The 21,834-nt window shown below is 45.7% G+C and overlaps 1 protein-coding gene across 1 annotated transcript in view; it reads left to right on the top strand.

Moving 5' to 3' along the window:
* The window catches only part of TMEM128 (transmembrane protein 128), a 14,230-nt gene extending 2,687 nt beyond the window's left edge, over positions 1–11,543 (top strand). The window contains exons 3-5 of the mRNA XM_040238335.1: positions 3,521–3,679; positions 9,136–9,244; positions 10,920–11,543. Of these exons, the coding sequence (XP_040094269.1) occupies positions 3,521–3,679; positions 9,136–9,235 (259 nt within the window). The 3' untranslated portion in view covers positions 9,236–9,244; positions 10,920–11,543. The remainder of the gene's footprint in view (positions 1–3,520; positions 3,680–9,135; positions 9,245–10,919) is intronic.
* Positions 11,544–21,834: the final 10,291 nt, after the last annotated feature.

Below are 21,834 nucleotides of genomic sequence, written 5' to 3' on the forward strand. Positions count from 1 at the left end.
GATAACAGAAAAAGGTGGGGAGGTGTTGGTGAGCGTTAGAGCTCCATCGGGAGGGGTGGTTCTCTTAGAGAGCAAGTGTACTTGTCTGGAAGTATCAGTAAGACTTCCCTGGTGGCTCAGATAGGTAAAGAATCTGCCTGCAATGCAGGAGACCTGGGTTCAACTCCTGGGTTGGGAATAACCCCTGGAGAAGGGAATGGCAACCCACTTCAGCATTCTTACCTGGAGAATTCCATGGACAGAGGAGCCTGGTGGGCTACAGTCCATGGGGTCCCAAAGAGTCAGACACGGCTAAGTGACTGGCACACACACACACCTCAGTGAGGCTAGAAAGAAGCAGACAGGACTGCCAATCAGGTGTTTTCACTGGGGATGGGGGCATACACTTTTTCTCTGTCAAGGCCTTCAGGAGGGGCAGTGACTGCTGGAGGGGCGCCTGAGGAGAGTGAGGGAGCAGGCAGCCAGGGGACAGCAGGGGTGGGGGGTTGATGTGAACTATGGGAGGGAGAGAGCTTGTTCACTTTACTTATCTCCACAAGTAGGAGCTTTCCCCGAACACTCCCCATCACTGCTCCTTCCCTGGGAGGTGCTGGACCTCCTGATGGGGTTTGGGATGAGAACCAGACTTGTAACTCAGCACCTTCTTTCTCTTCAGAGCCAGCTGCTCACAGGAAGCAGATTCTGGGATGCTTGTCTGTGCCATAGTTTTTGTTGTTGTTTGTTTTAGTATTTTTGGATCTCTTTTTCTTAAATTTTTTTTTTTTAATTTGAGTTTTAATTGTTTTTTATTTTGGCTGCCCTGAGGTTTCGTTGCGGTGTGGTGCATGGCTTTCTCCAGTTGTAGTGTGTGGGGGCTTCTCTCTAGTTGTGGCCTCTCTTGTTGGTGAGCACAGGCTCTAGCAACTTGAGCTGAGTAGTTGTGGTGCAGCGGCTCAGTTGCCCTGAGGCATGTTTGATCTTAGTCCCCTGACCAGGGATTGAACCCGTGTCTCCTGCATTGGAAGGAGGATTCCTAACCACTGGACCACCAGGGAAATCCCTGCACCATCGTTTTGTGGGGCAACCCTAAGATGAGAAGGTCTCTAGGTTTTCACTGTGTCTTGAAGCCAGTGGCTAAGTCTGTCTGTTCCTGGGTTTCAGTGTGAGGAAGCACTCTGTGACCGTTCACCAAAGCCATCTTCTTTCCATAGCTGCATTAGTTAAAAAAAAAAAAAAAAAAGCTGACACTAGATCTTCATCAGCCTGGCTCCTTTGTCTCTCTCAGCTGGCTGGGAAAAGAGGGAACATTCACTTCAAACACCACTCGTATCAGCTGCCCCTTCGTTCACTGAATATTTAACGAGAACCTGAAGTGTGTCCAATTTTGGTGCCAGTGATGAACAAGGCACGTTTCTCACCCTCCACCGGTTCATTTTAGGCTGTGATAGATGAACAGGTCACGTGGTATGTACTGTGTTAGTGTACGAGTGTGTGTGGGACGACATAGGAGTGCCTTGAAGGGGCACCTTGTCTTGCCCAACCTCGGGTTGTTGCTGAGTTACCCAGTCTTGTCTGCCTCTTTGCGACCCCCTGGACTGCAGCACACTAGGCCTCTCTGTCCCTCACCATCTCCCGAAGTTTGTCCTAGTTCATCCCCATCGCATCTGTGATGCCGTCCAGCCATCTCATCGTCTGACACCCTCTTCTCCTTCTGCCCTCAGTCTTTCCCAGCATCAGGGACTTTTCCAGTGAGTCAGCTGTTTGCATCAGATGACCAATATCCTGGAGTTTCAGCATCAGTCCTTCCAAGGAGTATTTAGGGTTGATTTCCCGTAAGATCAACTGGTTTGAGCTCCTTGGTGTCCAAGGGCCTCTCAGGAGTTTTCTCCAGCCCCACAATTGAAAGGCATCAGTTCTTCAGTGCTCTACCTTCTTTACCATCCAGCTCTCACAACTGTGCACCAAGCTCGTGAGGTGGGTGTCTTTGAGGTTTTAGGAAAGATGAGAGTATTTATTTGTGACCTTCTATATCCTTACATAAGAGAATACTAAGTATTAGCAGTTAAGGGAGATGGCGGGTGAGGAATAGCTCCTTCCACTGTGAGATGTTTGCGGGTGCCTGCAGGAGTAAGAAGCATGCCCGTGTGTGTGGCAGAGCCTGACTCAACCGCCAGACCAGCACAGTGGGGCATGAAAAGGAAGTGGAAGTCATAGGTCTGTCCTCGAATAAGTGTCATCTTGGAGGAAAAGAGACAGAAACACCCACTCAGAGGCTGAGAACTTTGAACAGCGTTGTGTTCTTGGCTAAGGCTTCAGTTTACGGGGAGTTGGAGCAGCCAAGGCGTGAGAGTGCTGCCCAGAGGTGGTCCGTGCAGGCTGCCTTCTGCTTCCTCGAAAAGGGTTCTTTCCTCTGATTTTCCAGATCTGGCCACATCCCGGTGACTGGCCGGAGCTGATGAGGGTTCCTCACATACACTGAGCCAGGTCTTGGATGGAGTTGGAAGGAGAAAAAAGCCATTGCCCCTTGCGGGAGTACTGGGAGATAGTCTAGGAATGGGAGGGTTTCATTTAGAAATCTTTTATGACAGGCAGTTTAACTCCTTCCAAACTGATTTTTAGTATTCCAAGAAACCCTGACTGACTTGGAGAAGTTGATGGTATCTGTTGAAATATTTATTAATCTCACACTCAAAGCTTCAGAAACAACCAGAAAGCTGCTGTTTTTCCTGTATTTTTAAAGAAAAGGCACTACTGTAACAAGGGTTCTTTTTTGGTTGGTTAGTTTATGAAAGAGTGTGTGTGTGTGTGTTTAAAGTCTTCCTTTTTCATCCTTTCGTGCGTCTCACTCCCATATTTCTCACCCATTTCCTACTAGACCTCGACCTGCTGAAACCTGGGATTGAGTAACAGGGTCCCTCTTGTGCCCCTTCCCCAGTTGACACTCTTCTTAGAAATAGGTATCTTGTCTATTAATGAAAACTCTTAAGATCCCTGATGTGCTAAGTGCTGTCATTCAGCACTTTAAAAAATAAATCATTTTAATTTTGCATCCATATTTGCTTAACAGTCGCTGAATGTCTAGGCCAGCTTCAGGGAACTGAAGAGCCTTTATAAGTAGTTCATATTGTCTACACCCAAGTTACATGCACATAGTTGGGAGCAAAATTGCAGAACACGGGCTTGGAAGTTCTGATCCGAAGAATTGTAAAGACACTTACTTGCTTTAGTAGCAGGGCTGAGTCACAGCTGGCCGGTGGGACACCAGACACAGGTACAGCCAAGAAAATGGTGCAGAGCATGAAAAACCAAGCTATCCCCCCGTGGATGGCACAGGTCTCCCAGTTCAGACCGCCTGTATGCAAAGAGCTTACGAAACCTTCGCCAGGTACGTACACTATTACGAACGGGATTGCTGCCGTTGGTATGGTTAGCCAGCAGCTGTCCTGTGTCACATTGGAGATGTGTCAGAAAAGACTCTGCCCTTCGGCCTCAGAGACGACATACGAGCGGCTGACGGAAGGGTGTTACTTTGTCTCTACAGTTGGTTTCTCCTCGGCAGTGCCTTGCTGCTCGTTAGCGTGTCAATTGCGTTTTTCTGCATCGTCTATCTGGAGTGGTATCGTGGAATTGAAGATTATGATATCAAGTATCCAGCACTGATACCTATTACAACCGCTACTTTTATTGTAGCAGGAATTTGGTGAGTTACCTTTGGAATGACTAATAAGAATAGATTGTTTGATCGGGTAGTGATATACATGGTATAGAATTCAACAGGGGGACAAAAGGAATAATGAGAAAGTAGCCTCTGATTCTCTTTTCAGTAGTGTCTTTCTTTACTTATATAGCAGTTTAAAATACAAATGGTAATATGCTATATATATTTTGCATTTTGCTTTTTAAATCATTTTCATTGTGAAGTTTAATACAGAAAAGTGGAAGAATGTAAATTGTATGGCTGAGAGAATTATCATGCAGTGAGCCTTTGTGTAAACCCTAACGAGGGCAGGAGGAGAACTGTAACCCCTCCCCTGCCCCCCTGCCCCAGTCATTCCCTCTTCCTTCCTGCCCACAGGAAGACACTGTCCCCACCTTCCTGGTAGTTCCTTTCTTTTGCATCTCTGAAACACTCTTACTTTTTTTGTTGTGTCTGTTTTTTTGAACTCTATAGAGATGGGTTGCTGTAGTATGTCTTCTTTTATCCTTGGCTGTTACATGCAACACGGTGTATGATTCCTCTGTATTGTTGTGCGTAACAGTTGCTCATTTTCATTGCTGTTCAGCATTCCATCCTATAACTGAATTCCAGTTGATCCGTTCTGCTCTTGATAGAATTTGGGTTGTTTCCAGTTTGAGGTTATCATGTGTGATGCTGTTAAGTAATATGTTCGAGACATACACAAGACATTCTTGTATGCGTGCCTCTGTATAATTCTGTTGGGCATCTGTGTACATATGTATGTATAGGTCTCTCTAGAAGGGAAATCGTTGGCCTACTGGGTATGCATGCCTCCAGCTGCAGTAAATAGTGCCAAACTGTTGTCCAAAGTGATCTTTTTTTACACTGAGATTGTATTTCCTCCGTATGGGTGCATGTAGATGTGCTTCATTATTTTTATGGCTACATGGTTATTACTGCATGGACATAGCATGATTTATTTAACTAGCTTGATTTCTTTAAAAAATTCTTTTGCTGTTATAAAAAATGCCACAATTAATATCCCTTTTCATACTGTTCATGGGGTTCTCAAGGCAAGAATACTGAAGTGGTTTGCCATTCCCTTCTCCAGTGGACCACATTCTGTCAGACATCTCTGCCATGACCGCCTGTCTTGGGTGGCCCCACATAGTATGGCTTAGTTTCATTGAGTTAGACAAGGCTGTGGTCCGTATGATCAGATTTGCTAGTTTTCTGTGTGTCTGCCCTCTGATACCCTCTCGCAACACCTACCGTCTTACTTGGGTTTCTCTTAACCTTGGACGTGGGGTATCTCTTCACGGCTGCTCCAGCAAAGCATAGCCGCTGCTCCTTACATTGGATGAGGGGTATCTCCTCACAGCTGCCCCTCCTGGCCTTGAATGTGGAGTAGCTCTTCTCAGCCCTCCTGCTCCCGTGCAGCCACTGCTCCCTGGACATGGGGTTGCTCCTCTCGGCTGCCATCCCTGACCTCAGGTGTGGGGCAGCTCCTCTCAGAGTGCAAAAGTAGGAAGTCAAGAAACACCTGGGGTAACAGGCAAATTTGGCATTAGAATATGGAATGAAGCAGGGCAAAGACTTAATAGAGTTTTGCCAAGAGAACGCACTGGTCATAGCAAACACCCTCTTCCAGCAACACAAGAGAAGACTCTACACATGGACATCACCAGATAGTCAACACCGAAATTAGATTGATTATATTCTTTGCACCCAAAGATGGAGAAGCTCTATACAGTCAACAAAAACAAGACTGGGAGCTGACTGTGGCTCAGATCATGAACTCCTTATTGTCAAATTCAGACTTAAATTGAAGAAGGTAGGGAAAACCACTAGACCATTCAGGTATGACCTAAATCAAATCCCTTATGATTATACAGTGGAAGTGACAAATAGATTTAAGGGCCTAGATCTGATAGAGTGCCTGATGAACTATGCAATGAGGTTCGTGACATTGTACAGGAAACAGGGATCAAGACCATGCCCATGGAAAAGAAATGCAAAAAAGCAAAATGGCTGTCTGAGGAGGCCTTACAAATAGCTGTGAAAAGCCAAGGAGAAAAGGAAAGATATAAGCATCTGAATGCAGAGTTCCAAAGAATAGCAAGGAGAGATAAGAAAGCCTTCTTCAGCGATCAATGCAAAGAAATAGAGGAAAACAACAGAATGGGAAAAGACTAGAGATCTCTTCAAGAAAATTAGAGATACCAAGGGAACATTTCATGCAAAGATGGGCTTGATAAAGGACAGAAATGGTATGGACCTAACATAAGCCGAAGATACTAAGAAGAGGTGGCAATAATACACAGAAGAACTGTACAAAAAAGATCTTCACGACCAAGATAATCACGATGGTGTGATCACTCACCTAGAGCCAGACATCCTGGAATGTGAAGTCAAGTGGGCCTTAGAAAGCATCACTACAAACAGAGCTAGTGGAGGTGATGGAATTCCAGTTGAGCTATTTCAAATCCTGAAAGATGATGCTGTGAAAGTGCTGCACTCAATAAGCAAATTTGGAAAACTCAGCAGTGGCTACAGGACTGGAAAAGGTCAGTTTTCATTCCTATTCCAAAGAAAGGCAGTGCAAAAGAATGTTCAAACTACTGCACAATTGCACTCATCTCACATGCTAGTAAAGTAATGCTCAAAATTCTCCAAGCCAGGCTTCAAGCAGTACGTGAACCATGAACCTCCTGATGTTCAAGCTGGTTTTAGAAAAGGCAGAGGAACCAGAGATCAAATTGCCAGCATCCGCTGGATCATTGATAAAGCAAGAGAGTTCCAGAAAAACATCTATTTCTGCTTTATTGACTATGCCAAAGCCTTTGACTGTGTGGATCACAATAAACTGTGGAAAATTCTGAGAGAGATGGGAATACCAGACCACCTAACCTGCCTCTTGAGAAATCTGCATGCAGATCAGGAAGCAACAGTTAGAACTGGACGTGGAACAACAGACTGGTTCCAAATAGGAAAAGGAGTACGTCAAGGCTGTATATTGTCACCCTGCTTATTTAACTTCTATGCAGATTGTGTCATGAGAAACGCTAGGCTGGAAGAAGCACAAGCTGGAATCAAGATTGCTGGGAGAAATATCAATAACCTCAGATATGCAGATGACACCACCCTTATGGCAGAGAGTGAAGAGGAGCTAAAAAGCCTCTTGCTGAAAGTGAAAGAGTAGAGTGAAAAAGTTGGTTTAAAGCTCAACATTCAGAAAACAAAGATCATGGCATCTGGTCCCATCACTTCATGGGAAATAGATGGGGAAACAGTAGAAACAGTGTCAGACTTTATTTTTGGGGGCTCCAAAATCACTGCAGATGGTGATTGCAGCCATGAAATTAAAAGACGCTTACTCCTTGGAAGGAAAGTTATGACCAACCTAGACAGCTTATTTGGAGAAGGCAATGGCACCCCACTCCAGTACTCTTGCCTGGAAAATCCCATGGACGGAGGAGCCTGGAAGGCTGAAGTCCATGGGGTCGCTAGGAGTTGGATACGACTGAGCGACTTCACTTTCACTTTTCACTTTCACGCATTGGAGAGGGAAATGGCAACCCACTCCAGTGTTCTTGCCTGGAGAATCCCAGAGATGAGGGAGCCTGGTGGGCTGCCATCTCTGGGGTTGCACAGAGTCGGACACGACTGAAGCGACTTAGCAGCAGCAGCAGCAGACAGCTTATTAAAAAGCAGAGACATTACTTTGCCAACAAAGGTCCGTCTAGTCAAGGCTATGGTTTTTCCAGTGGTCATGTATGGATGTGAGAGTTGGACTGTGAAGAAAGCTGAATGCCGAAGAATTGATGCTTTTGAACTGTGGTGTTGGAGAAGACTCTTGAGAGTCCCTTGGACTGCAAGGAGATCCAACCAGTCCATTGTGAAGGAGATCAGTCCTGAGTGTTGTTTGGAAGGACTGAAGCTAAAGCTGAAACTCCAATACTTTGGCCACCTCATGTGAAGAGTTGACTCATTGGAAAAGACTCTGATGCTGGGAGGGATTGGGGGCAGGAGGAGAAGTGGACGACAGAGGATGAGGTGGCTGGATGACATCACTAACTTGATGGACATGAGTTTGAGTGAACTCTGGGAGTTGGTGATGGACAAGGAGGCCTGGCATGCTGTGATTCATGGGGTTGCAAACAGTTGGACACGACTGAGCAACTTAACTGAACTGAATATCCCTTTTCATAAATTAATACATTGTCAATGAAAAAAATGGTTTTTTTATGTTTATAAAAGTATTTTATAACTTTTCTCACAAAAGAAAAATCTGTAAATTACAGAAAAACACAAAGGAAGTAAATCCCATGGTTCCTGCCAGCCAGTGAGAAAACTTATATTGAACATGGTGTATGGCCTTTTAGGGTTTTTTCCTCCCTTTATATTAATGGAATTTTAGTTTGGGGAAAACCACACACCTTTGTACATTTGTTGTTGTTTAGTTGCTAAGTGGTGTCCAACTCTTTGTGACCCCATAGACTGCGGCACTCCAGGCTTCCCTGTCCTTCACTCTCTACCAGAGTTTGCTCATATTCATGTCCGTTGAGTCACTGATGCTATCTAACTATCTCATCCTCTGCTGCCCGCATCTCCTTTTGCCTTCAATCTTTCTTAGCTTCAGGGTCTTTTCCAGTATTCAGTATAAATGTATTTTTTCTGTGATTTATTTTATGTAGTTGAAGTTTATGGATTTTTGACATGTTACATTGTGACGTGGTTATTATTAACTCTTCAGGAACAAGTGTAGACAGGTGTGTTATTCAGCAATTTCTTAAGAAGGCTAACATCACCCCTGAGAATGTTACTTTATTTTTAGCACAGTAGGGTTATAGTTAATTAAATTTCTACTTGTCAGAGTGTTATATATTAATCATCAACTCTCTGAAACACTTAATTGACTATAATTTTCCTTTATTAGCTTTAACTCTTAAAAAATGTGGTCTATAAAAATCATTTGCACTTCAGAAAGTGTTTTATTCTTACCTTGGTGACAGGAATAGTGTTTTTCTCAATGGAAAATTTAATAGCAGCTTATAGATGTTTTTCAGTCTGTTTCTAATGGGAAAATAGCCATCTTTTTTTGTTTTTTTTTTTTCTCTCATGATATTTTGGTGGTGTGTGAGATTGTAAAACCAGGCTATGGTCATTTTATTTCATGTTCCTTCACAGACACTTAACTTTAAGAGACTGATGTCTCTGTTGAGCCAGCCCAGCGCCCATTAGACGAGCTTTAGTGATTCCAGTTCCAAGTACTTTGTGAACAGGTCGTGATATTTCCAATATTGGCTAAATCACATATCTGAGACGCTGTATATATATAAGTAAAGTTACCAGCTGAATGAACTTTCCCAGCCTGGGTAGAAAGTGAGTCTTCTAAATCTAGATTCTACGGTACAGTGTATTTGTATAAAGTACAGCTACAGTTGTCAATGGTGTGGGTTTTTTGTCCTTTTCAGCTTCAATGTTGCTTTATGGCACGTGTGGTCATTTTTCACTCCACTGCTGCTGTTTACCCAGTTTATGGGGGTTGTAATGTTGACCTCACTCCTTGGATGACTTCTAAAGGTAAGATTTCTGGAATTGTAATTCTAATAAGGAAATAGTCTCTCATGACAGTTTTCAGTGAAAGTGAAAGTTGCTCAGTCGTGCCCGACTCTTCATGACCCCATGGGCTATACACTCCATGGAATTCTCCAGACCAGAATACTGGAGTGGGTAGCCTTTCCCTTCGCCAGGGGTTCTTCCCAACCCAGGGATGGGACCCAAGTCTCCTGCACTGCAGGTAGATTCTTTACCAGCTGAGCCACAGGTAGACATAGCAGTAACAGACTAGTGGATTATTTCAGCCATGGTTGCACCAAGCTGTTGCCCATGGAACTCTGGGATGAAAGGGACTGTGATCCCTTCCCTTCTGCATTATTTAGTTCTAAGTGGCTGCTTGTTAGAGAAGTCACCCTGCCCGTCCAAGATCTCATGAAGAGGGTACCTTCCACTATAGATAAGTTCACACATCAGTCCATTTTCTCTTGTGATCGACTTCCATCAGCTTCTATGCAGATGACTGTTGGCTGGATCATTCTTGCATGCATCTTCAGTAGCTCAGTTGTGTCCGACTCTTTGTGACCCCATGGACTGTAACCCACCAGGTTCCTCCGTCCATGGAGTTTTCCAGGCAAGAATCCTGGAGTGGGTTGCCATTTCCTACTCGAGGGGATCTTCTCGACCCAGGGCTCAAACCTGCATCTTATGCATTGACAGGTTGATTCTTTACCAACGCACCATCTGGGAAGCCTGGATCACTCTTAGTTAATGGAAATGTAGGATTAATGGGCAGTTTTACCCAATTGAGAAAAAAGGTGTGTTTTCTAGTTGTCCTGACTGCCGCATAAAAGTCTGATGGATGGCACATCGCCTTTTCCTTCCAAGTTATAGAATTTCTGCCTCCCCACAGACCACTGCGTCCCTGGGTCTGCCACCTCACAGTGGGGTCTATTTGCTGATTGTCAGATAACTCATTTACTAAATAAGAATGTCCCGAGAGCCCTCACTCTGCATGCTTAAGGGCTTGGTGAAAAAGGCAGTCCTCTCTTCATGTTGCTGATGTCATAACTCGGAGGAAATGTACTCCATGTGTCCGTTTATGAGTATGAAAACTGGGGCCCAGAGAAGTAAAAGTTAATATGCTCAGTTACTGGGGTGCAAATGACTGATATTTGAGCTCACAGAGTGTTCTCCCTTTGGAGTTTGTAAGGAAAGTCCCTGTAACCATGTAAAGGAGAAATGGCTGTCCTCCCATTGGTCATCTGTCTGAAAATGGTTGCTTGCACACGTGCCGCTGTGCGGAGTCCCCTCCATACGTTGTGCTGTGTCTGGGACCGTTTGGACTCTCACGGTCCGGCTTCTGTCCCTGTTGACCTGCTGCCACAAAAACGTTCCCTCCTCTGAGCCTCTCTCCTTTGACTCTTTGGCTGTTCAGTAGTGACTGTTTCCATGTTTTTGGGAATTATAAATATAGTTTAGAAAAACACTAGATTGTGAATCTAGTAACAGAAGACTATACCTTCTTATTTACCGAAAAAGTGTGCAAGAGGTGCTAATTCTATGCTTTTGATTTACTGCTGACATCAAATTATACCTGGTAAGAGAGCCACAGTGTGTTGTAGACGGGGAGATTGAACTGTGCTTTGAAATATTAAATCCAACAGTCTAAGATAGATTGTCTCATTTGGATTTTCTTTCAGGGGAAGGGCCTGTCAGTGATTAACATCCTGCTAGCTGAAGGCACTACAGACACAATGGTGAAGCTACAGTGTGTTTTTGCATCTACAAAGTGAATGGTTTCCTTGGAAGAATTTTAACTTTATAACTCTATAGCTGAAATCAGAATAAATTATATTTCATTTGCATACTTCTAAACTCAAGTGATTAGCGAATTTTTCAGACTCAAAGTATTCTATTCAAGACAGGAATAACTTAATTTGCAATGTTAATCTGTTTGGATCATGGGAGAAACTGTTGGTGTAAAAATTTAAACAAATTTTCATAGAGATGCCTACTGTATTCTAGTATTATAGAGCCCTTAAGGGTCACAGTTCACTGTATGAAGTGACTGGCTGTGTATTTAAAGGTGTGATAGTGTCATGTGCCTTTAATCCAACTTCAGCAATTCCTGTAAAATTTCATTTTGATAATAGTTTTGTTAGGGGGAGGACCAATCAAAAGGATTTGTGTTTTCCCGTCTTGGGATTTTATCACTGTGTAAATTATTGGGTTTTTAGTGTTTGTTTAACATAGGAACTTTTAATCATTTTAAGTATGTGTAATTTTTTTTCTTAATATTTAAATAAAATATTTTTATAGCTTTCTTGTGGGTTTTGTTAATATAAACTTTGGGATAGTTTCTGTTTTCAGTGATTAGTACTTTGAGTTGACTATAGAAATAAGGGTTCTTTTCAGAGAAGGCTACTTGGCCTTGCCAAGACCAGTGGAAGACAGGATCCACACTTTCAAATGCAACTATGTTTACGTTAAACCTGAAACATCTTAAGCATTGTGACATCTTAATCGGTTTCTGCCCCCTTGTACCTACCCTGGGGGTTTCAGGGATGATGTTTCAGTCACTTGTGTCTGGCTGGGCTCACACCCTGTACCTACCCTGCAGTAGTGGTTAATCTTGACCTTGTGTAGCAGTGAACCTTCCTCCAGCTGGAGGCAGGAAGAACATTTGAGTTGTGGGTGATGGGAATAATGTTTATGAAACACCTGTTAACAGTGGCCGGCACACAGTAGGCACTCACCCAATAAATGGTAATGGAGAGGGATTGGAAGACAAAATCGACTTAAGGTCAGGAATGGGAATGGGCAGGCATGATCAGTAAACAGAATCAAGCCCAGTTTGTGTACACATATATGGGAGGGTTTGTAGAGGTCATTTCAGTTAAGCTGCAAAGTTAGGCAAAGGTCAGAATCAGGAGGCTGAGTCAGTCAATGATGGGCGGCTCAAGTGCAAAGCTGAGGGTGCAGACCCAGGAAGTGGGATTAGAGAACGTGGGTTCAGCCTCTCCCGAGAGAACCTGGGTGGAGCCAAGGGACAGCGCCCCAGTGACCACTCCCACAGATTCTTTGGGCAGATTCGGCAAGAAACCCCTTCCTTCCTTCCCTCTTATCTTGTGAAGTTTAACTACTTGGATAGAAACCTAAGGCTGAGAGTTTCTGTCATCCAGTTCGTTACAACCCAGCTAGCCAATGCTGATACTGTGGCCAACTAGGGTGGTAAGGAGATGACTGTGTTACTTATAAAGAGACTTTTGAATAAATTTGCTTAAAAGAGATCATGCCCTGTCCCTGTTTCTGTAAAAGAAGTGCTATGCAGACTGATTATGGGTCTGTTCCTATTATTGTTTTAGTCGCTAAGTTGTGTCCGACTCTTTGCAACTCCATGGACTGTAGCCCACCAGGCTCCTCTGACCATGGGATTCTCCTAGCAAGAATACTGGAGTGGGTTGCCATTTCCTTCTCCCAGGGATGTTCCCCACTTAGGGTTTGAAACTGGGCCTCCCACTGGGCCTCCTGCATTGGCAGGCGAGTTCTTTTAAATAAATAAACATTGTGTCAAATAAATAAACGTTGTGTCAAGCAGTGTTGTTACTGCTTACAAACAAGCCTGTAGGGGGAGCGTCCACTCAGAATAGTAGTGAATAATAGAATTAACAGTTTTGAATGTTTATCGTGAGAGGCAAGGGTATGATAGAAGCAAGGATGTGCTCTTAAAAATGTCCCTGACTGACAGTCCCAAGTGTCAAGACCAAGTCTTCAACCTGGGTTATACACTGTTCATCCAGGCCTGCCCCTCCCATGCAGCCGCTGACAAGGCTGTCTTGTGAAGAGTCCTCCAGGTGATTCTGCCCTGCAGCCTCAGTCCAAAACTGTCCTGTTCTAATCATCACTTTGGACAGAGATGTCTCTGCAGAAGCTGGAATGTTTTAATTGTCTGGAAGCACAAGAGGTGGTGGAATCGAACTTAGCTCACTAGGGTAAAAATCAGATCGAAGCTCTCCCTGGATCTGTGTCTGGGATCTAGCTTGGGAGGCAGTGGTCTTTCTTGGAGACTTAAAAGAGGCTTTTAAACAGGATTTAGAGTCCTGGCTGTATCAGGGTTCCTTGGTTTTATGCAACAACAAAAAAAGGTCTCTGGCTATCCTTGAGCAAAAGACAGATGCATTGAAAAGGAAAAGCTAAGAGCCAGATCTTTATAAGTAGGGTTGTTTGGGGAAGGGGCATGGGTCTGGGGAGGAGGGGTTATTAGATGCCCTCTTTTGTGGCCACAGTTAGGAGAACTACCCTTCCCTTAAACGTGTGCCACAACTACAGAGCGGGGGGACCGCGACTATGGAGGCCCGTGATCCCTAGAGCCTGTGCTCGGCAACAGGAGGAGACACTGCGATAGGAAGCCTGTGCGCATAACTGGAGAGCAGCCCCCCACTCGCCGTAACTGGAGAAGAGCCGGTACAGCAACAGAGACCCAGCACAGCCAGAAATAGATAATTAAAAATATCACAAAGTCTTTGATTCAGCTCAGTGAGTCTTGAGGTGGGGAAGCGTTTGGCAAATTTTAGGAAATGTTTACATGGAACTTGTAAAAAACATAGCAACCAGGAATAGTTTGTATACACTAAGGACTAATTTTTAAGAAGATTTGCTTCTTCATTTTTGGTGGCACTGGGCCTTTATTGCTGCACACGGGCTTTCTCTAGTCGCGGGGAGGGGGGGCTACTCCTTGTCGCAGTGCACGGACTCAGTATTTTGCAGCTCACGGGCTCTAGAGCGCAGGCTTAGTAGTTGTGGCCCATGCAGGCTTAGTTGCCCCACGGCATACAGGATCTTCTCAGAGCGGGGATCGAACTCATGTTCCCTGCATGGGCAGGTGGATTCTTAACCACTGGGTCACTACCAAGGAAACCCAAGGACTAATTTTAAAGAGTAACATGGAAACTTACTTTACTGTATGTAAAATAGATAAGACACCGGGAATTTGCTATATGGCTCAGGAAACTCAAACAGGGGCTCTGTATCAACCTAGAGGGGTGGAATGGGGAGGGAGGTTCAAAGAGGAGGGGATATATGTATACCTATGGCTGATTCATGTTGAGGTTTGACAGAAAACAACAAAATTCTGTAAAGCAATTATCCTTCAATTAAATAAATTAGAAAAAACTGTAAAGTAACATAACAACAACAACAACACTGAACTGCAGGCTCTGGGTCAAGGAAAGATTGGGAGTTAACAGAAGAGAAAATTATTCTCCAGAGGGTCACAAAGATATCATCTAAGTGATGGATTCAGTTCTTGAGGTTGAGGAAGAGGACTTTTCCAATTTCGCAGAAATGTCATGAGTAGCTGTTTTGTTTCAAAAGCAATGTGAGTGACTAGCTTTTAGCAGAGCTGCAGCTTCTCCAAGCCTTTTCATGCCTCACTTTGGGTGTATTCATGATGTCTTGAGATGCATCACTCATGTCTGCACGCCAATGTGTTGAACTGTTTCCCATCTTCAAACAAACACACCCCAAACAGGGCTCCCTCATACTTCTCCAGTTATTGACCACTTTTTGGGTCTCCTTTCCAGCAAAATAATTCTTTTATTTATAAAATAAAAGAAAATAACTTTTATTTATATTTAATAATATTTCCACCAAATAATTCTTTAAAAAAATTATTTATTTGGCTGCACCAGGTCTTAGTTTCAGTGTGTAACTGCAGGATGGTTAGTCGTGGTTAGTCGTGGCATGTGGGATCTGGGAACAGTTCCCTGACCGGGGATGGAACCTGGGCCCCCTACATTGGGAGCATGGAGTCTTATCCACTGGCCCACCAGGGACGTCCCATGAGCCCCTCTTGTACTCAGAAGTTCTCCTGCCCCTTCTTGCATGACCACATTGGCTCTGAGCACCCCCCACCCCCCACACACACACCTGCCTCCTTCATTCCTAAGGGCCTGTGTGGATGCACTGGGCCCACCCACCTGGGTTACCCAGGATCGTCTCCCCGTTTTAAAACCCTTACTTCGTTTCAGTGTTCCTTTTGCCATGTGACACAGCGTTTTCATAGGTTCCAGGGATGAGTGAACTCCGGGAGTTGGTGATGGACAGGGAGGCCTGGCGTGCTGTGATTCATGGGGTCGCAAAGAGTCGGACACGACTGAGCGACTGAACTGAACTGAACTGAGGGATGAGGGTGTGGACGTCTTTGGGGCCATTACTCTGCCGTTACTCTGTTGTTCCCAAAGACGGGACATGGAAGCTACTGTTTAAAGCGTAGACTCAGGAGCTGAGCATGTCACTTCCATCCTATGCTATCGGTCAAGCACTCACAGAGCCCAGACTCAAGGGGAGGGTATGTGGCTTCCACACATCCTAAAGGAGTGCCAAAGAATTTGGAGCTCGTGGTTTAAAGTGGCCACAGTCTAGCAGACACTATGGAGAGCAGTATGGAGTTTCCTTAAAAAAAACTAAAGATAGAGTTGCCATGTGATCCAGCAATCCCACTCCTGGGCATATATCCAGAGAAAATTCAAATTCTAGAAGATGCATGCACTCCAGTGCTTGTAGCGCTGTTCACAACAGCCAGGTGACGGAAGCAACGTAAATGTCCACCAACAAATGAGTGGATAAAAAGGGTGTGACACATAAACACAGTGGAATACTACTCGGCCACAAAAAAGAATGAGATGATGTCACTTGCAGCAGCGTGGATGAGCCCTAGAGATTATCATACCAAAGTCAGTCAGACCAAGAAAGACACACGTATGATACTACTTCTGTGTGGAATTTAAAGTACGATACAAATGAACTTACTTCATGATTCCTAGACATAGCAAACAAACTTGTGATGACCAAATGGGAAAGAGGGTTGGGGAGGGATAAATGAGGATTTTTGGGTTAACAGATCCTACTATATATAAAAATAGATAACAAGGTCCTACTGAATATATACATATTCTTTATATATATATATATATATATATACACACACACATATACCAGAAACTAACACAACATTGTAAATCAACTATACTTCCCAATTTTAAGAAAGGGAAATTGCTACAGTGTAATCTCTGTTCACAAATTATCTAGAGTCCCTCCACTTGTAAGAGTCACTTACCTTCCAGGGATCCCACTTATAGCATCAGGTTTAGGCTTTAGCTCCCTGATCTCATAATCTTAAATCAATAAAGGGTGCCTCATCAGAGGCATGGTCCTCTTGATCTGCACACCTTTAAAGGTAAAAGTGAAACTGTTAGATGCTGAGTGGTGTTCGACTCTATGTGACCCCATGGACTGTAGCCTGCCAGGCTCCTCTGTCATGGGATTCTCCAGGCCAGAATACTGGAGTGGGTTGTTGTTCCCTTCTCCAGGATATCTTCCCAACCCAGGGATCAAAGCAGCATCTTCTGTGTCTCCTGCATTGGCAGGCAGTTTCTTTACCATTTGAACCACCAAGGAAGCCCCTTTGAAGATAAGTTACCTGCCAATTATACACCAAACATAAAGGGATGAGGTGGCCATAGGGTACTCACAATAACACTCCCATTCAGAAAGAGATAAACAAGGCATGTGGCCTCTGGTCCCTAAAAATCCTGAATGCCACCTGGGCACAAGTCCCCCTTTATTGATTAAGGACCAGTGCTGCTTCTTAGGATGTGCAAAGCTTAGGCTCTACCCTCTGGGCTCTATTCCACCCTCTGTGTCATCTTCTAGTGGAAGCCAGTAGTGCTTCCACTAGGGCAGTTCTCAAAAAGTGAGAAATAGAATAGCTTCTTGATAGCATTTAAAGAAATCTTTATCTTCTGGAGCTGAAGGGTAGACACAGCTAAGGGTCAGCACAGAACTGAATTGTGAGAGGGGCAGAGGGGCAGAGAAGGCTGAACTCTCAGTCTAGGAAAATATCTTCCACCAAGTTCAGAGCCCTGATAGGGAAGGAGCAGGACTTTGAAAAGTGAGATGGGGATCTTGGTGAAATGCACTTGAGAATCTTGCACGCCTAGATTCCTTAGAACCTTCTGGACCAACAGAAGGGCCACCTCTCCTTCCTGGGTAACAGAGCCGTTCCTTGCTTGAGGACCACATGGAGGCCCCAGAGGAGGTATGTGTATGCTTAGTCACTCAGTTGCGCCCGACTCTTGCAACCCCATAGACTGTAGCCTGCCAGGCTCCTCTGTCCATGGGATTCTCCAGGCAAGGATACTGGAGTGGGTTGCCATTTCCTGCTCCAAGGGATCTTCCCAACCGAGGAATTGAACCTGGATCTCCTGCATTGCAGGCAGACTCTACCGACTGAGCTATAAGGGAAGCCCAAGGACCTGCAAGGGTTCCAGAGGAGGTAGGAACCTCACAAAACAATGCTTACTCTCTTCAGGATCTGTCCCATGTCACATCCTTCTGGCCACTCAACCATTATCCTGGATCAAATACTAAACTAGCCTTACTGGGGATGCACTGGCCCACTAAGAGAGAGGGATCCATACATGGCAAAGTTGTTTCAGGACCTGAATAACTTATGATAAACATCAGGAGTGTGTGATCCTGGTGGTGCTGGATTAAAAGTGGATAAGGGAACTATGTCAAATCCTAAAAGATGATGCTGTTAAAGTGCTGCATTCAATATGCCAGCAAATTTGGAAAACTCAACAGTGGCCACAGGACTGGAAAAGTCAGTTTTCATTCCGATCCCAAAGAAGGGCAATGCCAAAGGATATTTAAACTACCATACAATTGCATTCATTTCACATGCTAGCAGGGTAATGCTCAAAATCCTTCAAGTTAGGCTTCAACAGTACATGAACCAAGAACTTCCAGATATATAAGCTGGATTTAGAAAAGGCAGAGGAACCAGTGATCAAATTGCCAATATCCATTGGATCACAGAAAAAGCAAGGGAATTCCAGAAAAATACCTACTTCTGCTTTATTGACTGTGCTAATGCCTTTAACTGTGTGGATCACAACAAACTGGAAAATTCTTAGAGATGGGACTAAAAGGTCACCTTACCTGCCTCCTGAGAAACCTGTATGTAAGTCAAGAAGCAACAGTTAGAAGCAGACATGGAACAACAGACGTTCCAAATCGGGAAAGGAGTACATTGAGGCTGTATATTTTCACCTTGCTTATTTAACTTATATGCAGAGTACATCATGCGAAATGTCAGGCTGGATGAAGCACAAGCTGGCATCAAGATTGCCAGGGGAAATATCAATACCCTCAGATATGCAGATGACACCACTCTAATGGCTGAAAGTGAAGAGGAACTAAAGAGCCTCTTGATGAAGGTGAAAGAGGAGAATGAAAAGCTGGCTTAAAACTCAACATTCAGAAAACTAAGCTCATGGCATTGGATCTCATCACTTCATGGCAAATAGATGGGGAAATAATGGAAACAGTGACAAACTTTATTTTCTTGGGCTCCAAAACATTGCAGATGGTGACTGCAACCATGAAATTAAAAGACACTTGCTCTTTGGAAGAAAAGCTATGACAAACCTAGACAGTATATTAAAAAGGAGAGACATCACTTTGCCAACAAAGGTCTGTATAGTCAAAGCTATGGTTTTTCTGGTAGTCATGTATGGATGTGAGAGTGGGATTATAAAGAAAGCTGAATGAACCAAATGTAGATCTTGCCTTTGGGGGGGTGTGTGTGTGTGTGTTGTGGGTTTAGTCACTTGGTCGTGTCTAACTCTGCAACCCTTTGGACTGTAGTCTGCCAGGCTCCTCTGTCCATGGGATTTCCCAGGCAGGAATACTGGAGTGGGGGCCATTTCTTCCTTCAGGGGATCTTTCCAACCCAGGGACTGAACCTGTCTCTCCTGTATCTCCTGCATTGCAGGCTGATTCTTTACACACTAGGCCATCAGAGAAGCCCAGTTCTTGCCTTTCGGAGTTCAGAATAGGAAAGACAGTTAAAAGATTATGCCATGTGCAAAAGAGAGGAATAGAGAGGTAGATAGGTCCCCAGGGGACCACAGAAGGAGTAAGCTGGATGTCTTGGTTTCCCATGACTGTTCTAACAAAGACCACACTGGATGGCTTAAACAACAGAAATTTATAGTCCACAATTCTCAAGACTAGAAGTCCAAGATCAAGTTGTCCACAGAGTTGGTTCCCTCTGAGGGCTGAGAGGGAAAAAATCTGTTTCAGGCCCCTCCTAGTTTCTGGTAGTCTCAGATAACCCTTGACTTGTAGATGGCATTCTTTCTATATCCTCACATCCTCCTCCCTCCATACGTGTCTATCTTCAAAGTTTCCTTTTTTAAAGAAAGAGGCAGTCATACTGAATGGGATCTTATTACCTTAACTTGATTATTTGCAAAACTTTTACTTCCAAACAAGTTTCCATTCACAGGTACTTCAGGCTCCTCTGGTGGCTCAGATGGTAAAGAATCCATCTGCAACGCAGGTTCGATCCCGGGGTTGGGAAGATCCCCTGGAGAAGGGAATGGCTACCCACTCCAGTATTCTTGCCTGGAGAATTCCATGGACAGAGGAGTTGGGTGGGCTACCGTCCGTGGTACTTCAACATCTTTTGTGGGGAGACACAATTCAATAGGTATTGATTGAGTACCTGCCATGTGCTGGGTACCACTGTTCTATGTGATGGAGATACAGCAGTGGACGAGACAGGCCATGTCCTTCTCATAGAGCTTTCATTACAATGGGAGAGACAGGCCCCAGAGATACACACATTCCAGGTAACACTATGCAAAGAAGGAAAACAAAGCAAGGTCAGGGGTGGAGCACAGTGGGGAGGACTCATTGGATCCCACTCTCCCCATCAGTCTGATGAGAAGATGACGCCTGGCTTACTTATTCATTCATACAGCCTCCATCCACGCGTGCATTCACTAACTCCTTGGCTTTTTTACTGACAGCAATCTGGCTTAGCTCTGGGGACACCCAGGTGAAGGGCACACTCTAAGCTTTGGACGGATGGACACGGTCCCTGATATTCAGTCCCTTTTTGCACTCATTTCTGTGCATGTGCTCCATCCTCTCTCTGGAACCCCCTCACTTGCCCTCCAACGTCACCTGGCCAACTCCTACTTCTCCCAAGACTGTTCAGGTGCTGCCTCCTCTGGGAACCTCTCGCCTTGCTTGGCAGACTCAGGGCTCCTCCAGCCCTCCCAATCCAGACAGCCCTGGGTCATGGGCTCCTGCAAGACAGGGCTGAGTCTCACCTGTGATTCTCTCCCCGTTTCCAGTTAAGTACTTGTCCCACGAGGGTGAGTACTTGTCTCCACTAGAAGGTGAGCTCCAGAACGATACTCTTTCAGAGCTGAATCCCCCACACTTAGAGCAGAGTCCGGCAACTAATTCAATGTAGGATAAATGAGTATCCATCATATAAGTGAATGAACAAAGTGAAAACATGAACGATGGCAGAGTCCTCAGGTTGACTCCCAGCCCGGGGCTCCCTGCAGCCAGGACCCTCTGGCAGTCGGAACCAGCCATACAATTTGCTGGATCCACTGCAGAATGAAATGTGGGTCCCCTGTTCCAAAATTAAGAACTTTAGAATGGCAAACAACAGGATGTTAAACCAAGGGGAAGAGGGTGTTTCCGGGGCGCTGAGCCCTCTGTTACTGCACTGTGGCTTGCTATGAGCCTTGCCCACCCTCCCCAGCCTCCATCTCCCTGCCAGCAGTGCTTCCCAGCTCCCTACTCTAGCCCGGATCTCCGGTGCGCCTGAAGACCTCCGGAGAGGGGCACCTGTCGGACAAGGTCTGGCGGGCGGGGGAGCGGGGGGAGGTGGTACGGAGGGAGCTGAGGGAGGGGCCCTGGGCCTCGCGTTCCAGGGAGAACTCGGGGGCAGCCCCCGGCCCCAGCTCGGCTCAGTCCAGAAGCAGCCCCCATGCTCCTGCAGGAGGGAGAGAGATGATCTTTTCTTGGGAAGTGGCTTCCGTCTTTATCCGCTTCCGGGCATCTCCAGGCAGACACACAGGGACACCAGGCAGACGGGCGAACAGAAACAGCAAAAAAGAAACAGAAAAAGCAAAAAAGACACACCATCCCCGTAGTCATAGATCTAGGGACGGGCGCTGCCACTCCGTCCCCTCCTCCCCGCCCCAACCAGGCACACCCAAAGACTGACGGGCCAGACAGAAAGACCCCGCACAGAGAAAACAGACCACAGAGACACGCAGGGACGAGGACAGGCAGACACGCACACGGACACCTTCCCACTAACCCGAGCTTCCGCGGGCTGCCACGCAGACGCTGCGGCGCGGGAGCCGCGCACGCACCCTCGGGGCTCGCGGTTTCCCCGCTGCCACGCCCCCGTGCCCACCCTCGGGCCGGCTCTGGACAACCCCTCGCTCCCCCGCACCCCAACTCCGGGAGCCACCTGTCGCCCGGGCAGGGCTGGGTCAGCCGGCGTCGGCTCAGGGGACAACAGAGCAGCGGACGGCGGGCGGGTTCGGACGCGCTGGGCTGGGGAGCAGGAGGACGCGCGGCCGTCGCGGCAGGGCTGGTGCCCAACCGAGGCATCGGGGACCCCGCGTGGGTCCAGGGTGCTGGGAAGGGTTGCCCCGGACCTTGCGGAAGGAGGGGAAGTGGGCAGTGTGCATAGGGGAGCGCAAGAAGCTGGGGTCAGGGGGTGGGGACGT

The sequence above is a fragment of the Oryx dammah genome, unplaced genomic scaffold (genome assembly GCF_014754425.2).
Source record: "Oryx dammah isolate SB20612 unplaced genomic scaffold, SCBI_Odam_1.1 HiC_scaffold_3, whole genome shotgun sequence".
Classification (NCBI taxonomy): Eukaryota; Metazoa; Chordata; class Mammalia; order Artiodactyla; family Bovidae; genus Oryx; species Oryx dammah.